At 50.9% G+C, this 21,448-nt stretch overlaps 10 protein-coding genes across 10 annotated transcripts; 4 read left to right on the top strand and 6 right to left on the bottom strand.

The window, feature by feature from the left end:
* Nucleotides 1–272: 272 nt before the first annotated feature.
* On the bottom strand, nucleotides 273–1,916 carry K460DRAFT_417404 (uncharacterized protein). Its single transcript, XM_040937881.1, has 2 exons — nucleotides 1,759–1,916; nucleotides 273–1,702 (listed from the first exon to the last, which is right to left on the bottom strand). Exons 1-2 carry the CDS (start codon nucleotides 1,837–1,839, stop codon nucleotides 554–556), a joined length of 1,230 nt encoding a protein of 409 aa, XP_040788851.1. The 5' UTR covers nucleotides 1,840–1,916; the 3' UTR covers nucleotides 273–553.
* Nucleotides 1,917–2,239: 323 nt separating this feature from the next.
* K460DRAFT_122690 (uncharacterized protein) lies at nucleotides 2,240–3,735 on the top strand. The gene is made up of 2 exons (XM_040926630.1): nucleotides 2,240–2,331; nucleotides 2,436–3,735. The coding sequence occupies exon 2, from the start codon at nucleotides 2,462–2,464 to the stop codon at nucleotides 3,620–3,622; it is 1,161 nt and encodes a 386-aa protein (XP_040788850.1). The 5' UTR covers nucleotides 2,240–2,331; nucleotides 2,436–2,461; the 3' UTR covers nucleotides 3,623–3,735.
* Nucleotides 3,736–3,898: 163 nt separating this feature from the next.
* Nucleotides 3,899–5,804, bottom strand: K460DRAFT_406501 (GMC oxidoreductase; the record flags this gene model as incomplete). The annotated part of the gene is made up of 2 exons (XM_040936968.1): nucleotides 3,899–5,586; nucleotides 5,645–5,804. 2 exons carry the CDS (start codon nucleotides 5,802–5,804, stop codon nucleotides 3,899–3,901), a joined length of 1,848 nt encoding a protein of 615 aa, XP_040788849.1.
* Nucleotides 5,805–8,033: 2,229 nt separating this feature from the next.
* On the top strand, nucleotides 8,034–9,684 carry K460DRAFT_339379 (uncharacterized protein). Its single transcript, XM_040931083.1, has 3 exons — nucleotides 8,034–8,395; nucleotides 8,456–8,949; nucleotides 9,025–9,684. Exons 1-3 carry the CDS (start codon nucleotides 8,228–8,230, stop codon nucleotides 9,524–9,526), a joined length of 1,164 nt encoding a protein of 387 aa, XP_040788848.1. The 5' UTR covers nucleotides 8,034–8,227; the 3' UTR covers nucleotides 9,527–9,684.
* A 285-nt stretch (nucleotides 9,685–9,969) lies between these two features.
* K460DRAFT_282441 (Nicotianamine synthase) lies at nucleotides 9,970–11,049 on the bottom strand (the record flags this gene model as incomplete). The annotated part of the gene is made up of 3 exons (XM_040928571.1): nucleotides 9,970–10,083; nucleotides 10,132–10,622; nucleotides 10,671–11,049. 3 exons carry the CDS (start codon nucleotides 11,047–11,049, stop codon nucleotides 9,970–9,972), a joined length of 984 nt encoding a protein of 327 aa, XP_040788847.1.
* Nucleotides 11,050–11,408: 359 nt separating this feature from the next.
* K460DRAFT_339377 (uncharacterized protein) lies at nucleotides 11,409–13,654 on the bottom strand. The gene is made up of 3 exons (XM_040931082.1): nucleotides 13,001–13,654; nucleotides 12,456–12,915; nucleotides 11,409–12,407 (listed from the first exon to the last, which is right to left on the bottom strand). The coding sequence occupies exons 1-3, from the start codon at nucleotides 13,496–13,498 to the stop codon at nucleotides 11,617–11,619; spliced, it is 1,749 nt and encodes a 582-aa protein (XP_040788846.1). The 5' UTR covers nucleotides 13,499–13,654; the 3' UTR covers nucleotides 11,409–11,616.
* A 464-nt stretch (nucleotides 13,655–14,118) lies between these two features.
* K460DRAFT_395733 (uncharacterized protein) lies at nucleotides 14,119–16,571 on the top strand. The gene is made up of 2 exons (XM_040936064.1): nucleotides 14,119–15,850; nucleotides 15,905–16,571. Exons 1-2 carry the CDS (start codon nucleotides 14,252–14,254, stop codon nucleotides 16,397–16,399), a joined length of 2,094 nt encoding a protein of 697 aa, XP_040788845.1. The 5' UTR covers nucleotides 14,119–14,251; the 3' UTR covers nucleotides 16,400–16,571.
* On the bottom strand, nucleotides 16,553–17,963 carry K460DRAFT_417398 (kinase-like protein). Its single transcript, XM_040937880.1, has 3 exons — nucleotides 17,812–17,963; nucleotides 17,136–17,752; nucleotides 16,553–17,059 (listed from the first exon to the last, which is right to left on the bottom strand). The coding sequence occupies exons 1-3, from the start codon at nucleotides 17,908–17,910 to the stop codon at nucleotides 16,666–16,668; spliced, it is 1,110 nt and encodes a 369-aa protein (XP_040788844.1). The 5' UTR covers nucleotides 17,911–17,963; the 3' UTR covers nucleotides 16,553–16,665.
* Nucleotides 17,964–18,251: 288 nt separating this feature from the next.
* K460DRAFT_339363 (acyl-CoA dehydrogenase family member 11) lies at nucleotides 18,252–19,878 on the bottom strand. Its single transcript, XM_040931081.1, has 2 exons — nucleotides 19,401–19,878; nucleotides 18,252–19,349 (listed from the first exon to the last, which is right to left on the bottom strand). Exons 1-2 carry the CDS (start codon nucleotides 19,740–19,742, stop codon nucleotides 18,324–18,326), a joined length of 1,368 nt encoding a protein of 455 aa, XP_040788843.1. The 5' UTR covers nucleotides 19,743–19,878; the 3' UTR covers nucleotides 18,252–18,323.
* A 126-nt stretch (nucleotides 19,879–20,004) lies between these two features.
* K460DRAFT_417396 (arylacetamide deacetylase) lies at nucleotides 20,005–21,335 on the top strand. The gene is made up of 4 exons (XM_040937879.1): nucleotides 20,005–20,134; nucleotides 20,179–20,824; nucleotides 20,873–21,023; nucleotides 21,073–21,335. Exons 1-4 carry the CDS (start codon nucleotides 20,099–20,101, stop codon nucleotides 21,203–21,205), a joined length of 966 nt encoding a protein of 321 aa, XP_040788842.1. The 5' UTR covers nucleotides 20,005–20,098; the 3' UTR covers nucleotides 21,206–21,335.
* The last annotated feature ends 113 nt before the right edge of the window (nucleotides 21,336–21,448 follow it).

Below are 21,448 nucleotides of genomic sequence, written 5' to 3'. Positions count from 1 at the left end.
CTTTCCGAAGCGTCTTCTCTTCTTCTCCCTTTTTTTACCTTCTTCTTTCTTGCTCTCTGAGTTGAATAGATGGTCAGCTGGATGCACTGTAACGCGCCGAGGGAAAGATATACCTCCACACAGACTTGGTGCGTAATGAGATCTATTAAAGCGCGTACGTATATATACTGTCTGTAGGTGAGATGATACAGTAGACGATCTCTTGAAAAGAAATAAATATATGAATATACAGTGCTTTTGCTTCGCTTGCGTACATGATGAATTCATAACATATGTAAACTATTGTGTTATTATCTGTTTAATATATCTTTTTGCACTCACGGTACAAGCTTGTCATAACGAAGTTAGAAGTTGTAGTGCGAATAGATAGATTGGTAGTGCGAGTTTCCAACGCTATACCTTGATGCGCGAAATGTCCGTGATGGGTCACGATATAAGAGCTAATATACGATTGTACGTATCATTTGATTCAAATGTGTATTCAAAGGGGTATATTGCGCCACCATGACTCCACGTAGCAAGCCACCTAAAGCCCATGTCAATGCTTTAGTCTCTATATAATCATTTCTCCATTCTCGCCTTCCCCTCCATGCACATCATCGCCCTCTTGCTCCTCATCAAGGTCTTCAAGCGGGTAGGTGAGTATAGCAGCGATGCTGCCCAGGCCCTCCAACCGCTTCCCGCTCTCATGCAGTGAGCTCAAGACCCTGACTTCTCCGCCCTCGGCCTCGCGTACCCGATCAACCAACTTGACCCATCTTCTCCGCTCTGCTATATTCTGCGCCCGGAACAACGCGTTGTTGATCAACAGGACCCCGCCGCCGCGCCCGACGGCCCCTTTATCGACTGCTCGCTCCACTTCTCGCGGACCGTACCATGCGCGCCCGTCATCTTGGCGCATCAGCGTGAGGAATTTGTCCATTAGGGCGGTTTCGCGTGCGTATTTTGTGTCGGAGAGTTTCGTTGTTATGGCGGGCGACGAGAGGATTTCGTTGAGCGAGTGGATATGTGCGGAGGAGGAGTGGGCGATGATGATGGAGGGTATGAGGGCGAGTAAGGGTTTATTCGTCGTGCGCGTGGCTTCGGCTCTTATGAAGGCGAGAAAGGCGGATGCGACGAAGCCGGGGCTTGCTAGTAATAGCGGCAGCATCTTGCCTTGCTGTGTCGTCGAGGTGTTCGGGAGATCGATCTGGCGGAGGAGAGTAGAGAGCGTGGTTGAGAAGAACCTGTCCATGCCCTTGCTGTGCCCGTCTACACCACCCTTTCGTTTTCGCGGTACGGACATCTCTATTCTCTGGCGGAGGATGGTTTGGTGCTCGGTTATCATGCATATATTCGCTGTGCCTTCGCCTAATACCACGGCCCATAGCTCTGCTCTCTTGTCATTGTCGCATGCCTCTTTCAGCATTTCCAGCGCGACGCTGTCCCAGCCATCTGCCTTCTCTAGTGTAAACTTCCTGTTGAGCTCGAGATCTAGCGTGTGGTGCTGCCCTAATTTGACGTGCTCGTTCTCTACGGCGACGCGCCCTGAGACATGGAGTTGGCCCGAGCCAATATCGAAGTCGGTTGACGTTACAGCGATGGTGAGGTCGAGGGTGATTCGTTGCGACGAGGTAGAGCCGGCATCAGACGTCTTGGAGACTCGCCGTACTGCTTTTGCGCGTATCCGATCGTTTTCTTGAATCAAGTTATACGCATGCCACTGGATGCTGTTAGCATGACCTGCCACCTTGAGGGCCCTGCGGGACGTGTAGGTACCATATCCTCGGGCTCTTCTGGCAGTAGGGTCGCCCACCCTGCACCCGTTTTTTGTTCGATTTGCGATTTGAGAAGCCTCATGATGAGTAGGCTAGAGGTTTTCGCGGCCTTGGGGCGTAACTCTTGTGCTGGTGGAGGTTTGTGAGGCGGTCATCGTGGGCGTTGAAGGAGTTGACATATGACGGCATGAGGGGTTCTCGCTAAAATTGACCGTCCGCCGCCTGGGTAACAACCCAATTGTCACTTGGTGTTTACAAATTCAACAAAAATCTCCAATCTACTACTGACTACACGTATACATCAGTTACGAAATGTCATGGCCATATGCTTCTGTGCGTCTGCGCTTGGATTGCGAAGGATTAGGCTCCAGTCCCACGAGCTGGACTATCAACTTATTTACACCGCAAAACCAATACGGGAATCTCAATTCTTTTTTCGGTTTCACTGCCTCAAACGATTTAATCACTAGCTTTTTGCACAATACAATTGCGTCGTTGACAGTACTGTGGGCCTGAGCTCCGCGCTGCGCACCGAGTTAGCATCTCCAGATAGAGGCTGTGCCGGAGAGTATAAGTATGTCAAAACTTGATTCAAAATCCTTCTCAGAGACAGATCCCTCTTCTCTCTCGTCCAATCTCCTTCTGTAGTAACCTTCTCTCCCAATCTAATTTAATTAGCTATCAGACTGGTCCCTTGAGACATCATGTTTTTCTTGAAGTCACCACCGCCACCGTCACCACTAGTATCGAGCTCAACACCTCCACCACTTCCCCCTCGCAAGCCATGTACGGGCACATGCAATCAGCAAAGCCAAAGCGTATTTTTCGCCAAGTTGCCTCCTGAAATCCGAAACGAGATCTATCAATATGCCTTTTCGCTGGATGCCTCGGAGTCTATCTCAGCGGTGCACCACCCACTATCTCTACTCCTCACCTGCCACCAAATCAATCATGAAGCCACAAACCTCGCTTTCAACACGCACGCCTTTGCCATAAAACCAAACGCGCGGACTTCATTCGTCGCGCTCCGCGACAAAACATCGCACCTCTCCGCACAACAAACATTTGCCATTACTACGCTATCCTACGACCTCGTGGAAGGGTACATCAAAGGTGGCAGCGCTGTAGCAAATATGCTTGCCAACGGCATTCTCGTGTTTCCTTTCCTTTCACGCATCGAAATCTACATCCAGCGCGGCTACAAATCCAGACACAAAACGCATTACTATCCCTTCTATCCTGCTCAAGATAGGCCTTTCTTTAATGACCCGCGTAAAGACGCGATAGAAAAGTACGCTCCCATCTGGCTGGACTACAAGATCCTCAGACCCGTCGCCAGAGGCCACACATTCTCATGGCAAGCGGGACAAAAATGGAGCATCGCGTGGCCACAGTTGGACACACCCTACTTCTCCGTCATCGGCGGGGAGGACTCAAACGGTGAGTCACTGAACAAACCGTACATGGGGACTGACGCCGTCGGCGCCGCGCGCGGCGTACACATGTGCATCTGTGGCTGCGGCGAAGTATGCTGGCTCTCTGCTGATCTTGTGCAACAAACTGGTCGTCGCGTACTGGTCGACACTTATTTCTATGGCGCAGAAGTAATTCCGAGAACAGATGACGAGCGGCGGTTTGGACATCTCAAAGTTCGATTGCATCCTGGTGTGCCGGGTGTGGAAGGATTGACTAGGGAGAATGTGGGCGCAACAAGTTTCAAAAACGAGGTGGACGAAGAGTATTGGGATGAACTCAGGCGGAGAAACGGGAAGTTGGATGCTCTCTGGAGGGGATTTTGGAGGGGGAGTAGAGCGGGAAAAGAGGCGGGTCGGGGCGAGGGAAATAGTTCCCTGCCATTGGAGTAGGAGGCTCCAAAGAAGACAAAATAGAGGAGGGAGGAAAGCAGGCTGAGTAGTGCGGCATTGTAGATTAGTATGTATGTGGCAAAACGGCACTAGCTATTTAACACCAGCTTCAGGTATAAAAGGGCTGGTCGCAGTCAAAGTACATGAACGAAATGAAGGATGAAGGAGCGGGGTATGAAGAGTAGCCCAAGATTGGGAATTCCATCAAACATTATCATAAAGTATCTACGAGAAAGTGCCGAAGACGGCTAACCAGCGAAAACCCTTCGCCCCAGCTTAAGACCTCTGCTTGATGACATCGGCAGCCTTCTCGCCAATACCGTACATGGTAGCCTGCAGATGGCAAGACGGGATGATGGGGATGATAGAAGCATCAATAATAGAGAGATGCTGGGTACCATACACCAGCAACTTGTCACTGACACAGCCACCCGCATGCTCGGGCATCATCGGGCAGGAGCCGGAAGGATGTGCAAGCGTGGGCGACAGGTTCTTCTGGCTCAGCAGCGCCGAGAAGATCTCATCGTCAGTCTTGTACTGAGCACCAGGGACCTTTTCGCTGATCTGGAAGCGCTTGAGCTCGGGCCTGGCCCAGACGGTGCGGAAGAAGCGCAGACTGATGCCGAGAATGGTCTTGTCCACGGGGTTGACGAAAGCATTGAAAGAGACCTCGGGAGGACCGGAGGGGTTCGATGCGTTGAGGTAGACAGTACCGCGAGAGAGTGGCTTTTCAACACCGACGAGGCCGAAGCTGCCATCAGCTGGAACGGGGAACTCGGCGACAGCAGCGTCGTAGCGTGTGAACAGGTTTGCGATGATAGCGCGCTGGCGCGAGAATCCCTTGAGGAGCTTCGCGTTGTTCTTGTAGATGGCAGGGAGGTAGTCGCTATCCTTCTGGCTGTTCAAGCTATTGACAACGGCGTCGGCGTCATCGGTCATGTCAGGGAGGGAGATGAATGCGAGTGCGTTTCCGCGAGCATATGTGTAGGGACCAGTCTTATGAGCTTCGTATTCCGCCCAAGCACTAGCGTTGAAGGTAGCATTGGTGTTCAACGAGTTCTGGTTGGGGAAGGTGTTGGTGGTGGTGTTGAAGATGACGGTACCGTAGGCGTGGTCTTGGAAGTTGGAGCCTACTGCGTCGAGTTCAACGCGGACCTTGACACCAGCAGCCTTCAAGACGGACTTGGGACCGACACCGCTAAGCTGGAGCAACTTGGGCGTCTGGATAGCTCCGGCGGCGAGGACAACTTCCTTCTTCGCATAGACGTTGGACTTCTTACCACTGGCATCGGTAATCTCTACACCAACTGCCATGGTAGGGTTCTTCTTGTCGTCGAAGAGGATCTTTGTCGCTGTCGTGGCGGTGAGGATCTTGAGGTTGGTGCGCGCGGTGATGGGGTCGTAGTACGCATAACGCGCATGAGCTCTCCGTCCGGTAGTCGCATCCATGGTGTTGGGATACCAAGATGGACCATGAGCTTCGCCATTGTTGCCATCCTGGGGAGCATAGACGCCGGTAGCCTTCCACGCCTTCCAGTAGTCCTTGATGTCGGCATACTGATTGCTCGTGATGCTCACCTTCAACGGTCCATCGCCGTACGTAGAATCGTCCCAGGTGACGTTGAAGTCTGCAGTGACCTGATCAGACGGAGGCTGGAAGGTGGTACCCTTGATAAAGTATGGTTCCAAACCACTCCAACCCCAGCCGTTGTTGCCGAGCGCCTCCCACGCATCGTAGTCGGCAGCCGAACCGCGGTCATACACCATTCCATTGATAACCGATCCTCCACCGAGGACCTTTGCGACGTACACGTCATATGACGAGCCGCCAAGTCCGGGCTCAGGCTTTGACTTGATGCCATCCCAAATTAATCCAGCAGCGGATGACAAGTCGTTCGCCTTGTATGGAATCTTGGTGGAGTCCTTGTCGACATTGTCGCCACCTTCAATCACTAGTACAGACTCTATTCCATGTGAGCATATCTGAGTTGAAGGATTACAGCAGATCAGCAATGTACTCACTCCTCTTGTCTTCAGTGAGACGGTTAGCTACAACCAACCCTGTAATTCCTCCACCAACAATAACATAGTCGTATTGCTGCGTGGCCGCGGCGCCAAGGACGGGGGAGACGAATACGCTGAAGAGCTGGACGGCTACCGCCAAACGGGAGAATACAGGCATCTTGAACCCAAAGTACAAAGTTAACGAGAGTAAACCAGGGTGCAGATGAGGAGCAATTAGAGGGTGCAGCGCCACTAAAGGCTTTATACTACGAAATAAGGTCCCGGCATCGAGTGGAAAGGCCCGTGGCAACTGGGGAATGCCAGTATCACGCTTCAGACCATATTGGTGTTGTCGACGTTATCGAAGGCCCACATATCGACGAAGGCAGGTAGTTCATCGGTAATTGATGATCGGAGCAGTGATGCCGGCGGCGCAGCTGTGCTCTCCTGCGAGACCGAAGACTTTCTGGAACGGACGGCTCTTGTGCGCTAGCAGGCTGCGAGTCATGGACGCAGGCACGGAAGCAGGCATGTCGCCATCAACTCATATAACAGGCATGTGTAGGCAACGTGCTTAAGCAAACCAAGTCCTCGGCGCGACCATGGTCCAAGTAACCTTCGGCAAGGAGCTTCTCTTCCGCAAACGCATTCTAGGGTGCGGACACGGGGTAAAGAGAGGCCGCCAATGCAGTAGAAAATCTTTCCAACTAAGGTCGATGGTCCGTTTCCCGTTGTGGGAGCAGGGAGGGCACGCGAACTAGCTCCGCCTACCCTTGTACAACTATCTGTCTGAGGTTGAAATTCAGGTGCGTGCACGGCCCTTTGCTACTAGCATTTGTACTAGGATGTATCCAGTCGGTCCGAGTGCGGCGAGATGCAAGAGGAGAGGATAGATTTCGACTTCTAGCTACAATGTCGAATCTCCGTGATACTGCGGCGATTCCGCTGGTGGTAGAGAAGTAAAATTTAGGTTTCGGGAGAAGATTCGGTGTCCAGTGCGCTAAATACGGCTTGTGTTACCTGCCTCGCGGGTTCTCACTCGGAGCATTGTTTTAATTCCGGCAGTCGAAGACACGGGAATGGCTTACAGAGCGGCCTGAGGCAGCGCCACTGAGCACATCAGGTCCTATCTTCCTTCGTGTCTGAGGGCTGAGGGGCTGAGGGCTGAGGTCGGAGCAAGCTTGCCTGTTCAGGGTTCATCCCCCTCGGTCGATATTTGCATCTCCGCCCGCAATACTTCCCGGCAGGGTTTGCTTGTTCGCGTAAGATCTGTCAGGTTCCTCCGTTGGGATTGCCTCGCGTGGTATGGTAAAAATCGTAGATCTTGGATCAACGATCTTGGAACAACTATATCGAACCCTCGTAACGTCTAAACGCTTGTGCCAGCTATTGAACGGATACGCCAACGTGGTAGCGACAGTAGACTGCATCGACGTACTGGACCTGAGTTTGCCCTGATCACTGATCAGTGAGCAAAGTTCAATAGACGGTGCTAAACTAGCATGGGACGGCTCGGATTCCGGCCCCTGATGGTCCACTGTCCGCTCTTTTCCTTGTGGTGTGCGCCTTAGCTCAGGCAAATATCAATAATTCGACCAACAAGAAGACGAACCTGAGCGGCCTCGCTTAGCTCCCTGCCACGATGGATCAAACCTCTCTTGCGCCATCTTGACTCTTGGATAAGTGGACCAAGGATGATCCCCTCACAGAAAGTTTTCTACATTGTGATAGTCGGGGAAAATTTTGTGGTAGTTTTCTGAATATCTGCTGGTTGCTCCCATATTCTCCACAGCGTAAGCACTTACAGAGAGGTGTTGCGCCGGTACCGAAGCTAGCTTCAGCTCCTTCCTGTCTGCGCTGGAACGACAGTCGATGGGAGCTAATGCAGCTATTATATTTGACGTACGAAGGCGTTTTTAGCCGTATAACCGTCGGCCTCCATGTCTTACCTCCACTCTTACCTCCACGAGGACGAATCCCTTTTTTCCACGAGGACGATTCGTTTTTTTCCGCAAAGGCGAATCGCTTTTTGCCGGAGTTTCAATCACCTAGGCGACAGACATACTATCAGATATGCAATACCGGATGCTTTTCGCTTCCGCTCAGTGCTTCACCAACATCGAGCATAACGCCGCTAGAAAAGATCTAGACAATGTTAGAGATGATACTAACATCGTGCGGGCAAATGTTAATATGATGCTATAATATTACCGAAGTCCTCGTATCGATGGTGTGACTTAGTACTTGGCACGAACCAGTTCATCTTCGCTTGCAGTTCCACGTGCCAAATCATCCGGCACCAAGGACCACTACCAGCCATGTGGGGCTTAATCAATGCGAAATCAGTCAGGAACAGATCGTATCAGGGTTTTAGTCTTATAAGAGTCTGGAGCTTGAATGATTCGAGCATCGTAACTATTCGGTTCGTGCGCCCAGTTAGTAAATCGAGACCGACCGGCCGGCCATCCGACGCCACTTTGTTCCGTGAACAGTGGTTAGGAGAATGAGGTACCTCAAAAGCCCTCTGCACACCACAGCCATCAAGTAGCTAGCCGTCGCTCTCATTCTATCCATCCGTCTCAGAAATCCTCAGTGCCCACGATGGCAGACGCAGCCCCGCAGGAATGGCCGAACCATGCTGTGAAGATTCTGGTACCCTCTTACGCTCTCATGATCCTCAGTACTGGATTCGTTGTCTGGAGAATTGTGTACGGAGTTATGCAATCGCGCAAGTTCATGGCATGCGATTACATGCTGATCATCGCCACTGTAAGTCAAGTCAAGCACCCACTGGATCGGAGACAAGATCTAACGATCTCATCTGCACAGGCACTTAACATCGCAGCAACAGCGCTCACCCAGGTCGTCGTAGACGCCGGACAGGGACGCCATCTCTTGGACCCCTCTGTTATTCCACACATTTTGCGATACGCATACTATCTATGGATTTCGCAAATCGTCAACATCATCGCCGTTGCGTTCCTCAAGTGGTCTATCTGCGCATGGCTTCTCATGCTCAACTTTTCCAAGCTCTACCGCGCTATCATTTGGCTTTCGATCCTCATGGTCACTGCTTTCAACTTCCTGGCGCCGGTTCTGACGCTGTTTGGTTGCACACCTCTCGAGCAGAACTGGAACCGCGGCTACAAAGGACCACACAAGTGCTGGGCCAAGGGCACCCTGGCTCTTTCATACACGCAAGGTGCCTCCAACATTATCACCGACGTTGTGTATATGGCTGCGCCACTCATCTATCTTTCGAGGGTACAATTGACAAGGAAAACGCAATGGGGCCTCCGCGTAGTATTCCTTCTTAGTATTCCGTAAGTCTCATCTGTACATTACATTGTGCAGCAGCTCCAATCGCGCAGGACACTAGGCTAATATAAAGTGTACAGAGCGACTATATGTTCCATATTCAAGACCATTGAACTCAAAGCTATTACGAAGACTCGTGATCCAAGCTGGGACGGCATCAACCTGGGCATCTGGAGTGCAACCGAACTATCAATTGGCATTTTTATCGCTTCCCTCCCGCCTCTCCGCAAACCCTTTGACAATTTGTTCAAGATGTTCCTCCCCGCATCCATGACGAAGTCGAAAACACCTCAGTACGGATACGGAACAGAAGGAAACATCAAGATGAACACCTTCAACAGCAGGGCGTATCACAGTCGCATTCCAGGCGAATCAGTTCTTGATGGAGATGACGAAAGCGATCGCGCCATACTAGAGGAGGAAGAGGGCAAAGGGGCCGGTATTATGAAGACGACACAAGTCACGGTGGTGGAGCAAAGCGGAGCTTCGACTTCTAGTCAAAAAGAGCTGCAGCCATACAAGCAGAGCAATGACTGGTCATCGTCGCCTAGCCCGGGGCCAGGCGACCATCATGCCCGGTAGATTGGCTGAGTGGTGTTGATGAATTTAGCCATGAAGCGAACGAAAGGATCTCATGATGTTAAATTGCTTTCTCCTTTTTGTCAAGATACCCTGTTCCTTTTCTTATGTTACATAGTGTTGCTATAAAATAATAAATCAAGAATCTTCGTCTCTCCAACAAGGTTTCGCATTCAAGCATATTTGGTGCAAAACTGTTAATGAAAAGCATGACAAAAGGCCCAACGGCTATCTGGGTTGTTGTCCTCCGTATCTTAAAATAACCGCGTGGTCATTACCTATGTGGTCTTCTCAAACGTGCGGGAAAATCGTCAACGAACCAGAAATGTTGGCATATGGATTACTATGTTTCACGCCCCCGCCTATGTGTTGCATTGGTGTTATGCGCTAGCTATGCATACTTGTATCAACTCATGTCTTGACGAGCGTCAGAGACACACCCCTGTTCATTCTTCTTTGACCCGCAACACGATTATCGAATTGACGACTTTAGTCCACGGATGCGATTCCACCAACACTTCATATCCAATCTTTTCAATGTCGTCTGTGAGCTCGAAGACCTGATTGTATTAGTAATCGCTCATCACGACAACAGAGCTTCAACTTACCGGATACAGTACGCTTCTCAAGCCCTGCGCGCTTCGAATAACGACCAACGTCCCCGGCTGAAGTTTGAGGGCCAATGATGAGAGGATACTAAGTTTCGAGTGTGTATCCATACCCACCAGAGCAGCGAGAAACACGACCTCGAAAGTCTTCCAATCTTTCTTCTCTTTGCTATCGACCTGGCTCACGTCCTCGTCCGCAAAGGTCATCCTCGGACCGTACCCCAGCTGGTTGCATAGCTCCTGACTCACCTCTAGTGCTGAAGCGTCGCGGTCAATATTGTGCACCGTCGCATTGGGATAACGGTCCGAAACGCAGAGCGAAGTGAGTGGCAGAGGTCCAGAACCGATAAAAGCAATCTTAGCAGGTGGCGTTGATGAGCAAGCTAGAGAAGCCTCGAGGATCGAACATTCGAGACGGGAGAGGTCGATGTAGTTCTGATAGTATGGGAAGGTGTGGAGCAGACTTTTGGTGTCTTGATTCGGTCCTTCTCCTCTGTCAACAAATCCGTGTATACCATGAAATGTTAGCGTGAACGTACCCTGTATATTAGCAGTACTATCGATTATCCTCCTCGCCCAATGTCGTTCTAGCTCACCTTCTGCTGCGGCGCAGAGCGGTCTCAAGTCCGCGCACAACTCTTTTACGCCGAGAATACTCGAGAAATGAGACATGAAGGTTGTACTATGCGGCGAGATGCATAGGCTGACTAGACGAGTGAGGAGGTTATTGACTCGATCGCGTGGTGCAAGAGACGCTATGGTACGCAATTCGTTGTATATGGATTCAATCTCGGTGAATAGTTGGTGGGCAGAGAGTGCGAGTTCCGTTGGTGTTGTAAGGGGAGTCGTGGCAGAGTGCTGCGAAGGTGCCGGCGCTTGTGAGAGGTTGGTGGTAGTGAGTTTGAAAACAGTCGTCATGTTGGTGTCGTACTTGAACCGTAGTCCTTGCGCTTTCGATAGTATAGATATCCTGATTGCTCGTACGGTCTGTTAGGAGGATAGAGGTACTAATCCATAAATCTTTCTCAAATTTATATGCACAGTGGAGCTGCGAAGTGCCATTCCAGAATTAATGACGTGGATGCAGTGAAAATTTCCCCGCCGCTAGCCAACGCTTACAGAAACAAGAGGATACAAAATCGGCGTGGTTGGTTGCATAGATTGAGCACCGTGTTGTCTCGTGGGGTTGTATGTCGTACAGGGGGGATCTGAACCAACAGGCGGGAGTCAAACATCACGCCGTGCGAACGTAGTTTTATAGATCTAGTATAGATACTCGGAAGGAGCCTATAGAAGTTCGCTCTTGAGGGGGCCAGTATAGGACAGGCAGCTAGAAGTCTAACGGGAGGCTACATATCCGAGCTTGTCAGTCCGCGTAAGGTAAAAGTTTCACCTGTCATGCCGCGTGCCGTACCTTTGAATGGCTGACCGAGCCGATGTAAAGCGTAGCGAGCGATGTTGGAGACGTTGCTGTCAGCCTCTCTTCTAGGAAAGGTCTTCAGGTCGACGATAGACACGTTTACCACCAACCCACGTCTCTTTTACAGTCGCCTTCCGTAAGCTTTCCAAGTCCATCGACTCTAATGGCTCGTCGAGCACCACCCAATCCGCATACGCCCCCGCTTCAATAATACCGGCTTTGCCTTCGAGAAACGCGCCATAAGCGGGATTGATAGTAAAGCCTACCAAAGCTTCGTCAAGAGTAAGAGTCTCTTCGGGGTACCAGCCAGTCTTGTCGCCATTAGGATCAAGACCCGTTTGTGGACTGCGTCGTGTTGTGGCTGCGTATATGCCCTCGAAGATGTTGGCTGGTTCGACAGGAAAGTCGCTTCCGAGGATGGGACGAAGTGATAGCAGCGAGCGCATTCGGTAGGCTTCATCCTTGGTGCGTTGCGAGCCAAGCCTGCTTTCTGCGTAGCCCATGTCTGACGTCGCATGCGTTGGCTGTATGGAGGGAATGATCCCCAGTTCTGCCATCCTGCGTTGGTCGTCTGGGTGGATAATCTGAGAATGTTCGATGCGAAAGCGGTGTTTTGCTTGACACTCGTGCGCCGTCGAGCTAGGGCACAAAACTCTCAGGGCAGCCTCGAAAGCATCGATAGCGTTCCTGTTGGCGAGATCCCCAATTGCATGGATGTTGACTTGGTACCCCGACATTGCCCAGTCCTGTGTGAGTTTAGACAATATAGTTGCGTTGACCAGTAGCGATCCAGAAGAGCCTGGTTTATCGCTGTAGGGCTCAATCATTGCGCTACCCCAACTGCCAAGTGCTCCATCTATACATCGTAAGTGTAGTGTTCCCGACATAGAAAGGTAATACGTACCACCAAAGAGTTTCACACTTCGCACATGAAGTTTCCCATTCGGCGTGGTGACCTTTACGACAGATTCCGGGCAGAAGGTGTTCCTGATATCACACTCAATCATGGCGTAGACTCTCACACTCCAGCTTTCTTTAGCGGATAGCTCTTGGTACAGCTCTAGCTCACTTGGAACTACACCAGCATCGTGCATACCGACAATTCCGAGCTTGTTCAACTCAGACATTGCATCTTTGATGAACTTGGTCTTGCGGTCTCTGCTTGGCCTTGGGTAGTACTCCAAGACGATGTCCATAGCATTATCGCAGAAGACACCCTTTGCAGGGATTTCGCCTCCCGGAATCTCTGGTAGCGAAGACGGAAGAAGGGAAAGAACTTTATCAGAAACCCAGATGCAATGGACATCGACCCTATCCAACATAACAAAAAGGTCCTTGAAGGTGTCGTCGATCTCCAGATCCGACTACTCAAGATGTCAGCAATAAGGATCTACGTGGACACAGTAATTCAGCAGCATCGGTCCTGTCATAAATGCGGAAAGGACGTACTGAGGTCGGCCACCTTCCCTCGAACTTGGCCTGATCCCACCCAACACCTCTCAGCCACTGCTCATTTGTTCCAACTTCTAGATTCTTAGCCTTGTACTCAACGAGCCTTTCCTTAATCTCCGTCATTGAATTGGCACCAAACAAGCTCACGGCGTGTAACGACTCGCCATATTGAACCAGATGTCCATGACCATCCCACAGACCAGGTATAACGTGCCCAGTACGTTCCTGCTTCACCACGTCGAAGGAGGTGTCGTCAAGAAACACCCTCGAGAACTTCCCGTCAGAGACGCTAAAACATTCTGCGCGTGGGAGTCCTGACGATAGGGTCCTGATTGAAGTGTAGCAATGTGTTGTTGAGAAAAGGTTCCGAAGTACCTTAAAGGCAATGTGCTCGGATAATTGAACAAGAATGAAACCTGGAATCCCGATCTGGTAAACGAGTGCAGCCAAAATGATGGGTAGCGACGCCCAGAAGAGAGTGAATACCGGCGGCATGTCCCTCCCAGTAACAGCAATGACGTGTGTGAGTCTGATGGTAAAGGATGTTGAGAAGATGGAAAAAGGTTAGGTTCTCTGGAAATCGATTCTGGAAGTCACGATAAGCGAGAGCCAATGAGAAAGGCGATAGGCTCAAGCCACCACCTCCTCGACTTTTTGCAATTCAACCAACATCGTTGATTCTTTTCCCAAACACGATAATGCACTCAAAATGTATACTAAAAACTCCGCAGGACAATGGCTCGATCCGGTGTAAGCCCACCCGACCCCCGGACCTTGGCGAGCCGTATCTGGGTTAAGGCGGTGTAGCAATGACCTGAGCGACAACCGTTCGCACACCTTCTCGCATACGGTTGCGCAGCTGCATTTCTGTTTTGGGCGTTCCAAATGGACATCCTCTTGCGCCTGGTTCTTTCGATTCGTTCAGTGATGCTTCAACTACTCTGGATACTGGCGAACAGGTAGCGGTGAGCGTGTACGCCATCCTAGGCAAATGATTTGCATCTTCGGCTCACCAGGACGTGGACCCCTCGTCTAGTCGTGTTTCTTGTTCGAGGTCCGCCTTGGCTCGGATGGACATTGGGCGAGCGATCTATCGCGAGGCTGGGCATCCGCACGGTCTCTGTGGGGGCTGAAAGTGCCAATTGACAAACCAACAAAAGCTGAAGAGCCTCGCATCGCAGCTTTGGTATTAGTTCGTCGCCCTCCTCCTAGATCGCATGCGGCAGGAGACGGAAGTTGCTCTAGCACATGGCCACGCGTGAGATTGACGAGCTTCGCAAGCAATTGGAGACGCTCCAGCGCTCGCACGATTCCTTACTGAAGAGCCTGACCGCATCAAATGGCACCTTTAGACCATCTGATGATCCACCACTTCATTCCTCCGCAACCCGGCAGGGCACCGATGCGGTCTTTGCGGACACTTCAACGCTCTCGGACAGCAGCAGCGACGATGAAGACGACTTCTTTGTGCAAACCGAGCTCCCGTCACAATCCTTCGATCATGAGCACTTACGTGAGCACCTGAAGACGCACAACTGGACCGAGCATGGTAGAGAGATTTTAGCGTCGATCGTTTCCGACCCAGCTAAACTATCCAAACAACCTCACCTCTTCCATCTAGGACCCGGCCCGGCGGACGACAGGAGCCATTATTCGCATTTTCAAGTCTACAATGTGGGTCCTAATGGGCTGCCCGAACTGGTTGAAGTCAGCGGCGCCGACAACGGTATGAGCAAAGCAACTGAAATCTGGCACGCGATTCGAGACATCGGGAAGAGCAAGGATCAAACTACAGTTGGCCGCATTACGGTCGCTCGAGAACCATCACCGATTCTCTTTGGCGCTCTACATCTGACGCTGCACAATGCTTTCGATATGGATGAGCTGTTTAGGCATCTTGTATGTACTGAAGCTTCATCATCGCATATGTTCAGAGCCTTTATGGAGGATCCCAAACAACAAAGAACCTTTTTCTTCAATTTCGAGTATTACACGATAATTGGAGACGATTGCAAACCCATGCAATGGCAACGTGCGGATAAATTTTCGAGCTCATCTGATCAACACATACCATTGACCCGGTGCGGTGCGGTTGTTGCTCTAGTCCTGTTTGATGACCATCCACGGCGTCTGAGAAATCGAGGCAGAGGCGCAAAAACAAAATTCGGATGGACCCATGATGTATGGTCTCCGTGGCAGGTTCTTCAACTCGAATGTTTTCCCGACTGGAAGAGCACCCCGTTGAACGGCATCCCGTATACCTTCGAAGCAGGCCACCGATACCTGAACGGAGCAGAAGCGTTTTTGCATGCACTACTCACGGAGTACCGAGATGCGCGGAAACGGTATGATGAGATTTACAAGCAAATCACCGAGCTGGTCACCCCGCCCTTGGGTTTCCTCTTCAACGAGGACTTGCGGAGGAAACGGCTATTCGAAGACAAGGACTTCACCTGGACGCGGCGCTACTTCTACGCACACCAAGCGCTAGGCAACGTTAATGACAGTATCAAATCAATGATTGACGCTTTCGAAGACACTTTTACCGACGACGTATGGGAAGGGCAAAGTAAGACGCTCTGGCCACTCTTTGAAGAATCCCCGCGGAACGATCATTGGAAACGACGATTGCGGTTGCTGCGGCTTCAGTTCGAGCGAGAGATGAAGGAGCTTCGGATCATTCAGCGCGAGAACAATGAACGGCGGCGTGAAATTGAAACACTGCAGGAACAACTGTTCTCCGGCACGAGCATCCAAGAAGCAAGGAAATCGGTCGAGTTAGCAGATGTTACAGTACACCAAGGATACAACATAAAGGTTCTAACTATAGTTAACCTTTTCTTCATGGTAAGCCATCATTACTTCCGCCCGACCGGTATTCCAGCACTAATTATCACATAGCCTCTCACATTCGTCACCTCGATCTTTGGAATGACAAACTTGCCTGCAGAACCGGCTCCTTTCTGGCCCTTTGGCATCACCTTGGTTGCAATTTGCATACCCTTCTTTAGCATCATTGGCTTTCTATCCACTAAATACGGTTACCGCATATGGGCCGCAAAGACGAGGCAGCTATGGCGCTGGATGATACCAAAAGTCAAATCACAAGCGTCCAATGATACGGACTCCGATACCGCGCCAACCCCGTTCAGCCGAACTATGTCGACTGAAGAAGGCATGCGACTACGATTGAAAAATAGAGAAGCAGTACCGCGACGTTCAACCCAGAGGCCTGCGCCAAGTCATCCGCATATTCAGCGTATGGTCCAAAGGATAGGTGAGGGGAGGGAGAGCAGGCTCACACGCATAGGCACCGTGGTTAATGACGAAGAGCTGACGAGCGAGAAGGATGACAACGTGAGTACATCCAGGGACACGATAATTGACATAAGATGATCATAAACGCTTGCGAATGAGATATGACTTACGACTGGATGTATGACTTACGACTGGATGTATGACTCAATGAGATGAGGATGGCCCGGGCATGGCGAGATCTACTCGTGAGAGTTGTTAATTTTAGTTAATTTTAGTTAATAACTAAGTAATGCACCCCATTCACATAACCACCTCATATTAGCGGAACTCAAATACTTGTCATTATTGTCACATCGCCTTCGAGCCAAGTCTCCATGCTCCTCCATCACCTAACCGCAAATAATCTACAAACTTGGTCTCGCCCTTCCAGCCTCTTTCGCCCGTCTGACCAACTCCCAGCAAATTTCTGCCACAGGACCCATCTCTTCGCCCACCTGCCTCGCATCCGCACTACTTGCCTGTCTGACCGCATACCTCGACGCAACGCCCTGGAAGATGATACTGTCTCTAAACATGGCGAATGCGGCGCCCCACGCCAATTCAGGTCTCGGACCCCAACCAGCCATTTCGGCGTACCATGCGATGGCCTGGTCTCGGGTTGGTAGGCCGGGCGTAGTCGCACTGGGAGCGAAAGCGGGGTGGCTGTTCCTCCTTTCGGTGCTGAACGCAGTGAGTGTCCACGGAACGATGAGATTGGACAGATCGGATAGGGGGTGGCCTATCGTGGACATTTCCCAACTGGTTATTTAATCAGCAAACTTTCATCACAATCTCTGCCGAGATGCTGTGGGTAGGTGAGATTGGTGACACTTACTCCAGGATCCCAATCACCCTCGGCTCAGTTTTGTGGTATACCAAGTTATCAATCTTATAGTCGCCGTGGATTGGTACCCCTCTATCTTTCGGCTGGCCCTTCTTGCCCGTAAAGAAGTTGACTAAATCTTTCATTCTGGGAACTTCACCGACCTCTTTCCCCGTCTCGATATCCTTGACTTTGCTCTGGGCCTCCCCCAGCGCAGTGAATGTCTTCACCTGCCTATCGTAAAAACCACTCGGCTTCCCGTACGATTCTAGTCCGATAGACTTTGGGTCTAACCGGTGTAGTTTTGCAAGGGTGCGTATGGCATCGTGCCACATCTCGTTTCTGTCGTCTGCGCTAACATCCTTGAAATGTGGTTCTGTGAATATGCGGCCGTCGAGGAATTCCATGATGTAGAACTTGCTCCCGACCACTTCGTCGTCTTCACACAAGCAGTAAACTTTTGGTACAGGAACATCGGTCGTTTGCAATGCATGGATGATTCGATATTCGCGTTCTACTTTATGGGCCGTCTTTGATACGAGCTTGCCTGGCGGCTTCTTTCGCAGCACAAATTTTGCAGATTTGGAATCTGTGAGCTGGTAGGTTGGGTTTGATTGGCCGAAGCCAAACTGTTGGACAGCTTGTAAGATTCGAGCTGAATGTGAAATGTAGGATAGTGCATACGTACCTGTTTTAGAGAGATTGGTGTACTAATTGAAGGAACATACTTGTCGATGTAGCGTTCTAGCGAGGGGATGTCAACAGGTTGACGGACTGGTCCCGCCATAACTGGGTCTGATGCGTTCGATTTTCACTTATAGTACTGTGCCCGCTTCAACAGAAGATGATATTGGATTGTTGAATAGAATTCCGAGGAACGACTGAAAGGTTGACCAATTCTTTCTAGTTCGTAAACCTAGACTCCATAGTGTATACCGACAGGTCGAGTCATTCCGCGAAGCCGAGGCTACAGTGAGCTAGGGTGAACTCTCCGCACCGCGCTAGTGATGCATTAGTTTCGGGAGAGTATAACCGTGGAAGCCGACGCGTACAGTACGCGAAAATGCAGGGGCTAGTTGCCTTTGTCACAGGACGGTAGGAGTTAGTACATGATAGAAATCCGTCAATGGCTCTCAAGAGGATCAGTGATTGAAGTCAGGAATGCATGCGCTATATACAAGTTATGATCATGCTAGGATATTATACAACGCCCAGGAACTCCTCGGCTTCCAGACCCCACTTCTTGCATAGCTCCTTGTACTTCGTTGTATACCCTTCCGCCCTCTCCCTGAACGCCTTCGCAGTCTTCATCTGATCCCGCCCAACCTGATGTCTATGTGCCGAATCGGGCCCATCAGCAACCCTCACAAACCTAGCGTACGTCCACAGTTCTGGTAGCGGAGTGTGCTGCGTTAGGCCTTGTCCACCATATATCTGCATCGCCTCGTCAATGACCTTAAGGAGTGCGTTCGGCACCATAATCTTGCTCTGCGCAATCGCGTACCGCCCGGCCTTGTTACCCTGAAGATCCATAGTATCTGCGGCATTGAGAACAACGAGGCGCATTGCATCAATGGTCATTCGCATATCGGCGATGCGCTCGATGTTGCTGTCAAACTCGCCAATGAACTTGCCTCGAGGTTTCTTACGAGGTTCCATGCATCGTACGAGGGCGAGCTCGAAGGCCCGCTCAGCTTGACCGATTAGTCTCATGCAGTGGTGGATGCGCCCAGGTCCCAGTCGGCCTTGCGCAATCTCGAATGCTCTGCCAGGGCCAAGGATGATGTTCTCGCGAGGAACGCGCACGTTTTCGTAGATATACTCACCATGACCTTCTGGCGCCCAGTCATAACCCATTATAGTCAGATTCCTTACTTGCTTCAGACCCGGTGAATTTGCAGGAACAACTAGCGTGGTGTGTCGATTCCAGGGGTTGGGGTTTTTGGGGTCGGAGCAGCCCATCAAGATGAAGAGCTGCATTTCCGGGTTGGACTTGCAGTTACCGTATAGCTTTCTTCCGTTGATGATGACTTCTTTGTCTGTAATCTCCATCTTTATGCCGACTTGTGTTGCGTCTGAGGAGGCGACGTCGGGTTCGGTCATACTATAAGCAGAGGACATGTCGCCGTTCATGAGGGGATGGAGCCATTTCTTCTTTTGCTCAGGTGTGCAGTACTTGGCCAGGAGCTCGATGTTACCAGTCTCAGGGGCATGGCAGTTCATCGTCTAAGCAAACGATTAGTACAGTACTCGCAACGAGGCTGGAGTGAAGCTCACCTGTGCGGCCCAGTATACCCTTCCCATGATCTCGGCGCAGCACGAGTACTCCAAATTGGTGAGACCAGGGCTTTCAACAAAGTGATTCGGTAGGAACAGATTCCATAGTCCTTGCGCTTTTGCTTTCTTCCGCAGGTCGTGAATAATGGCGGGCGTCTCCCATCTGGTCTTGCTTGCTGCCAATTGAGCCTTGTATATGCGCTCGGCAGGTATGCACTCATTCTCGACCCAATCGTGAACTTGCTGGATCTTCTCAATAGCGATTGGCCGGAGCTTAGCCTTCACCCATGGTGGAATGCGAGCGAAAGCTGGGTTGCTATCTATCGGGACATTTGAAGCCATTGTGATGTAGTGCTGTTCTGTGAGCAATGCTGCGAAGGTAAGTAAAGAAGATCAAACATCAACATTAAAAGTGAACGCATGCTTAAAGCCGAAATGACTCGGAACACCAATTGATGGCGATGGGGTTGTGGTGCGCCAGGCCGAGGGTGTACGGCGGGGGAGGTCGGAGTTCTTTAGGCGTGGAGCGAACCCCAGAGTGAGCTTGGGCCCCTGACGTGCTCGCGTCGAAATGAGTCGAGATGAGCGTGTCTCCATACGCCAATGCACAATTACTCATGGTTGGCGCGCAGCATTTATAGTAATGGCCTCCGCCATGAAAGGGTCTCGATATTGTTTATGTTCTGGATCGGGTGAAGATGGCTCATGAAGGATTCGCGAAACCATGGCTCGAGGTACGAAGAAGTGTACATCCTGAGAAAGTTTCTAACAACCATAGTTTGAAGAGGAGCTCGGCGAACGCATGCGCCTCGAGCCGCCAGTTTCGCGGATGCTAGATACGTTCGCGAGGTATGGAGGCTTAATGGCCTCCAAATACACCTTCCCAGCACCCGATCCCTCCGTTAAGACCGAAGACACAACGACCGAGGATGGATTGAAACTCCGCATATACACACCAGATGGCTACACTGGCGGAAAACCGGTCTGTGTATATTACCATGGTGGTGGGTGGGCAATGGGCGATATTAATGGCGACGATCCGTTCAGTAGGGCAATCGCAAAGCTGGGTGGCATTGTCGTTGTCTCTGTCGAGTACGGCCTTGCTCCGCAGAATGAGCACCCTGGCCTGATTAATGACTGCTACAAAGGCTTGCAGTGGGCGCTGGGGAACGCGAAGAGGTTGAATACCATTCAGGGAAAGTTCCTTACAGCTGGGGTGTCGGCTGGAGGTGGGCTTGCGTTTAGCTCGGCTCTGAAGGCGATTGATGACGGCCTTGGAGATCAGCTGGTGGGCGTAATAGGGCTCATACCTGCAACGATCCACCCAGATGGTGTCCCAGAGGGCCTACAGTCGAAGTACACGGCAATGACGGAGCATGACCAGCACACTATCAATACAAGTGATGCAATGAAGGCGTTCTGGGGTGAGTTCAGATGTGTTTCCAACTTCGTAGCTACTAACACGATAACAGATGCCTTCGGTGCCCCACCTACTGATCCATATGCCTCGCCTCTCCTGCACTCAAACATCAAGCATCTGAAGAAGGTATACCTGGCAGTTGCAGGACACGATACTCTAAGGGATGACGGTGTGCTCATGAAGCAGAAACTCGACGAGGCAGCGTCAGTCATCCGTCATTTCGAATCATGAACAAAGCTGAGTTGACTACAGGGTTCCGAGTGCGTTTGATTTATACGAGGGTTACCCACACTTCTTCTTCGCTTGGCCATCAGCGAAGCTTGACACGCCAAGGAAGCGGTTCTATGACAACCTATCTTCGGGTATCAAGTTCGTATTGTCGTAGCAGGTCGGATTGACGTCAAAATTTAGAGAGACGACAAGCATCAAAGTAGGGCCGCGTCTAGCAGACGGGTTTATTATAGACCAATATGAATAGAGACAATGCCTTTGTCAAGGTATTATATTTGACCAAGAACTTGAGTGTACTATAGCGTGACTGTCCGTAACCTGTCCGTGCCCCAGAAAGTACGGAGGGCTGCAACCCCGCTTCATCGTCCCCGCAGTACCACCCGCACAAGCCTACGCT

Source organism: Cucurbitaria berberidis, assembly GCF_010015615.1.
Source record: "Cucurbitaria berberidis CBS 394.84 unplaced genomic scaffold K460scaffold_3, whole genome shotgun sequence".
In the NCBI taxonomy this organism is placed as follows: Eukaryota; Fungi; Ascomycota; class Dothideomycetes; order Pleosporales; family Cucurbitariaceae; genus Cucurbitaria; species Cucurbitaria berberidis.
The sequence above is the reverse complement of the archived record's forward strand: the minus strand, read 5'-3'. Positions and strand labels throughout refer to the sequence as shown.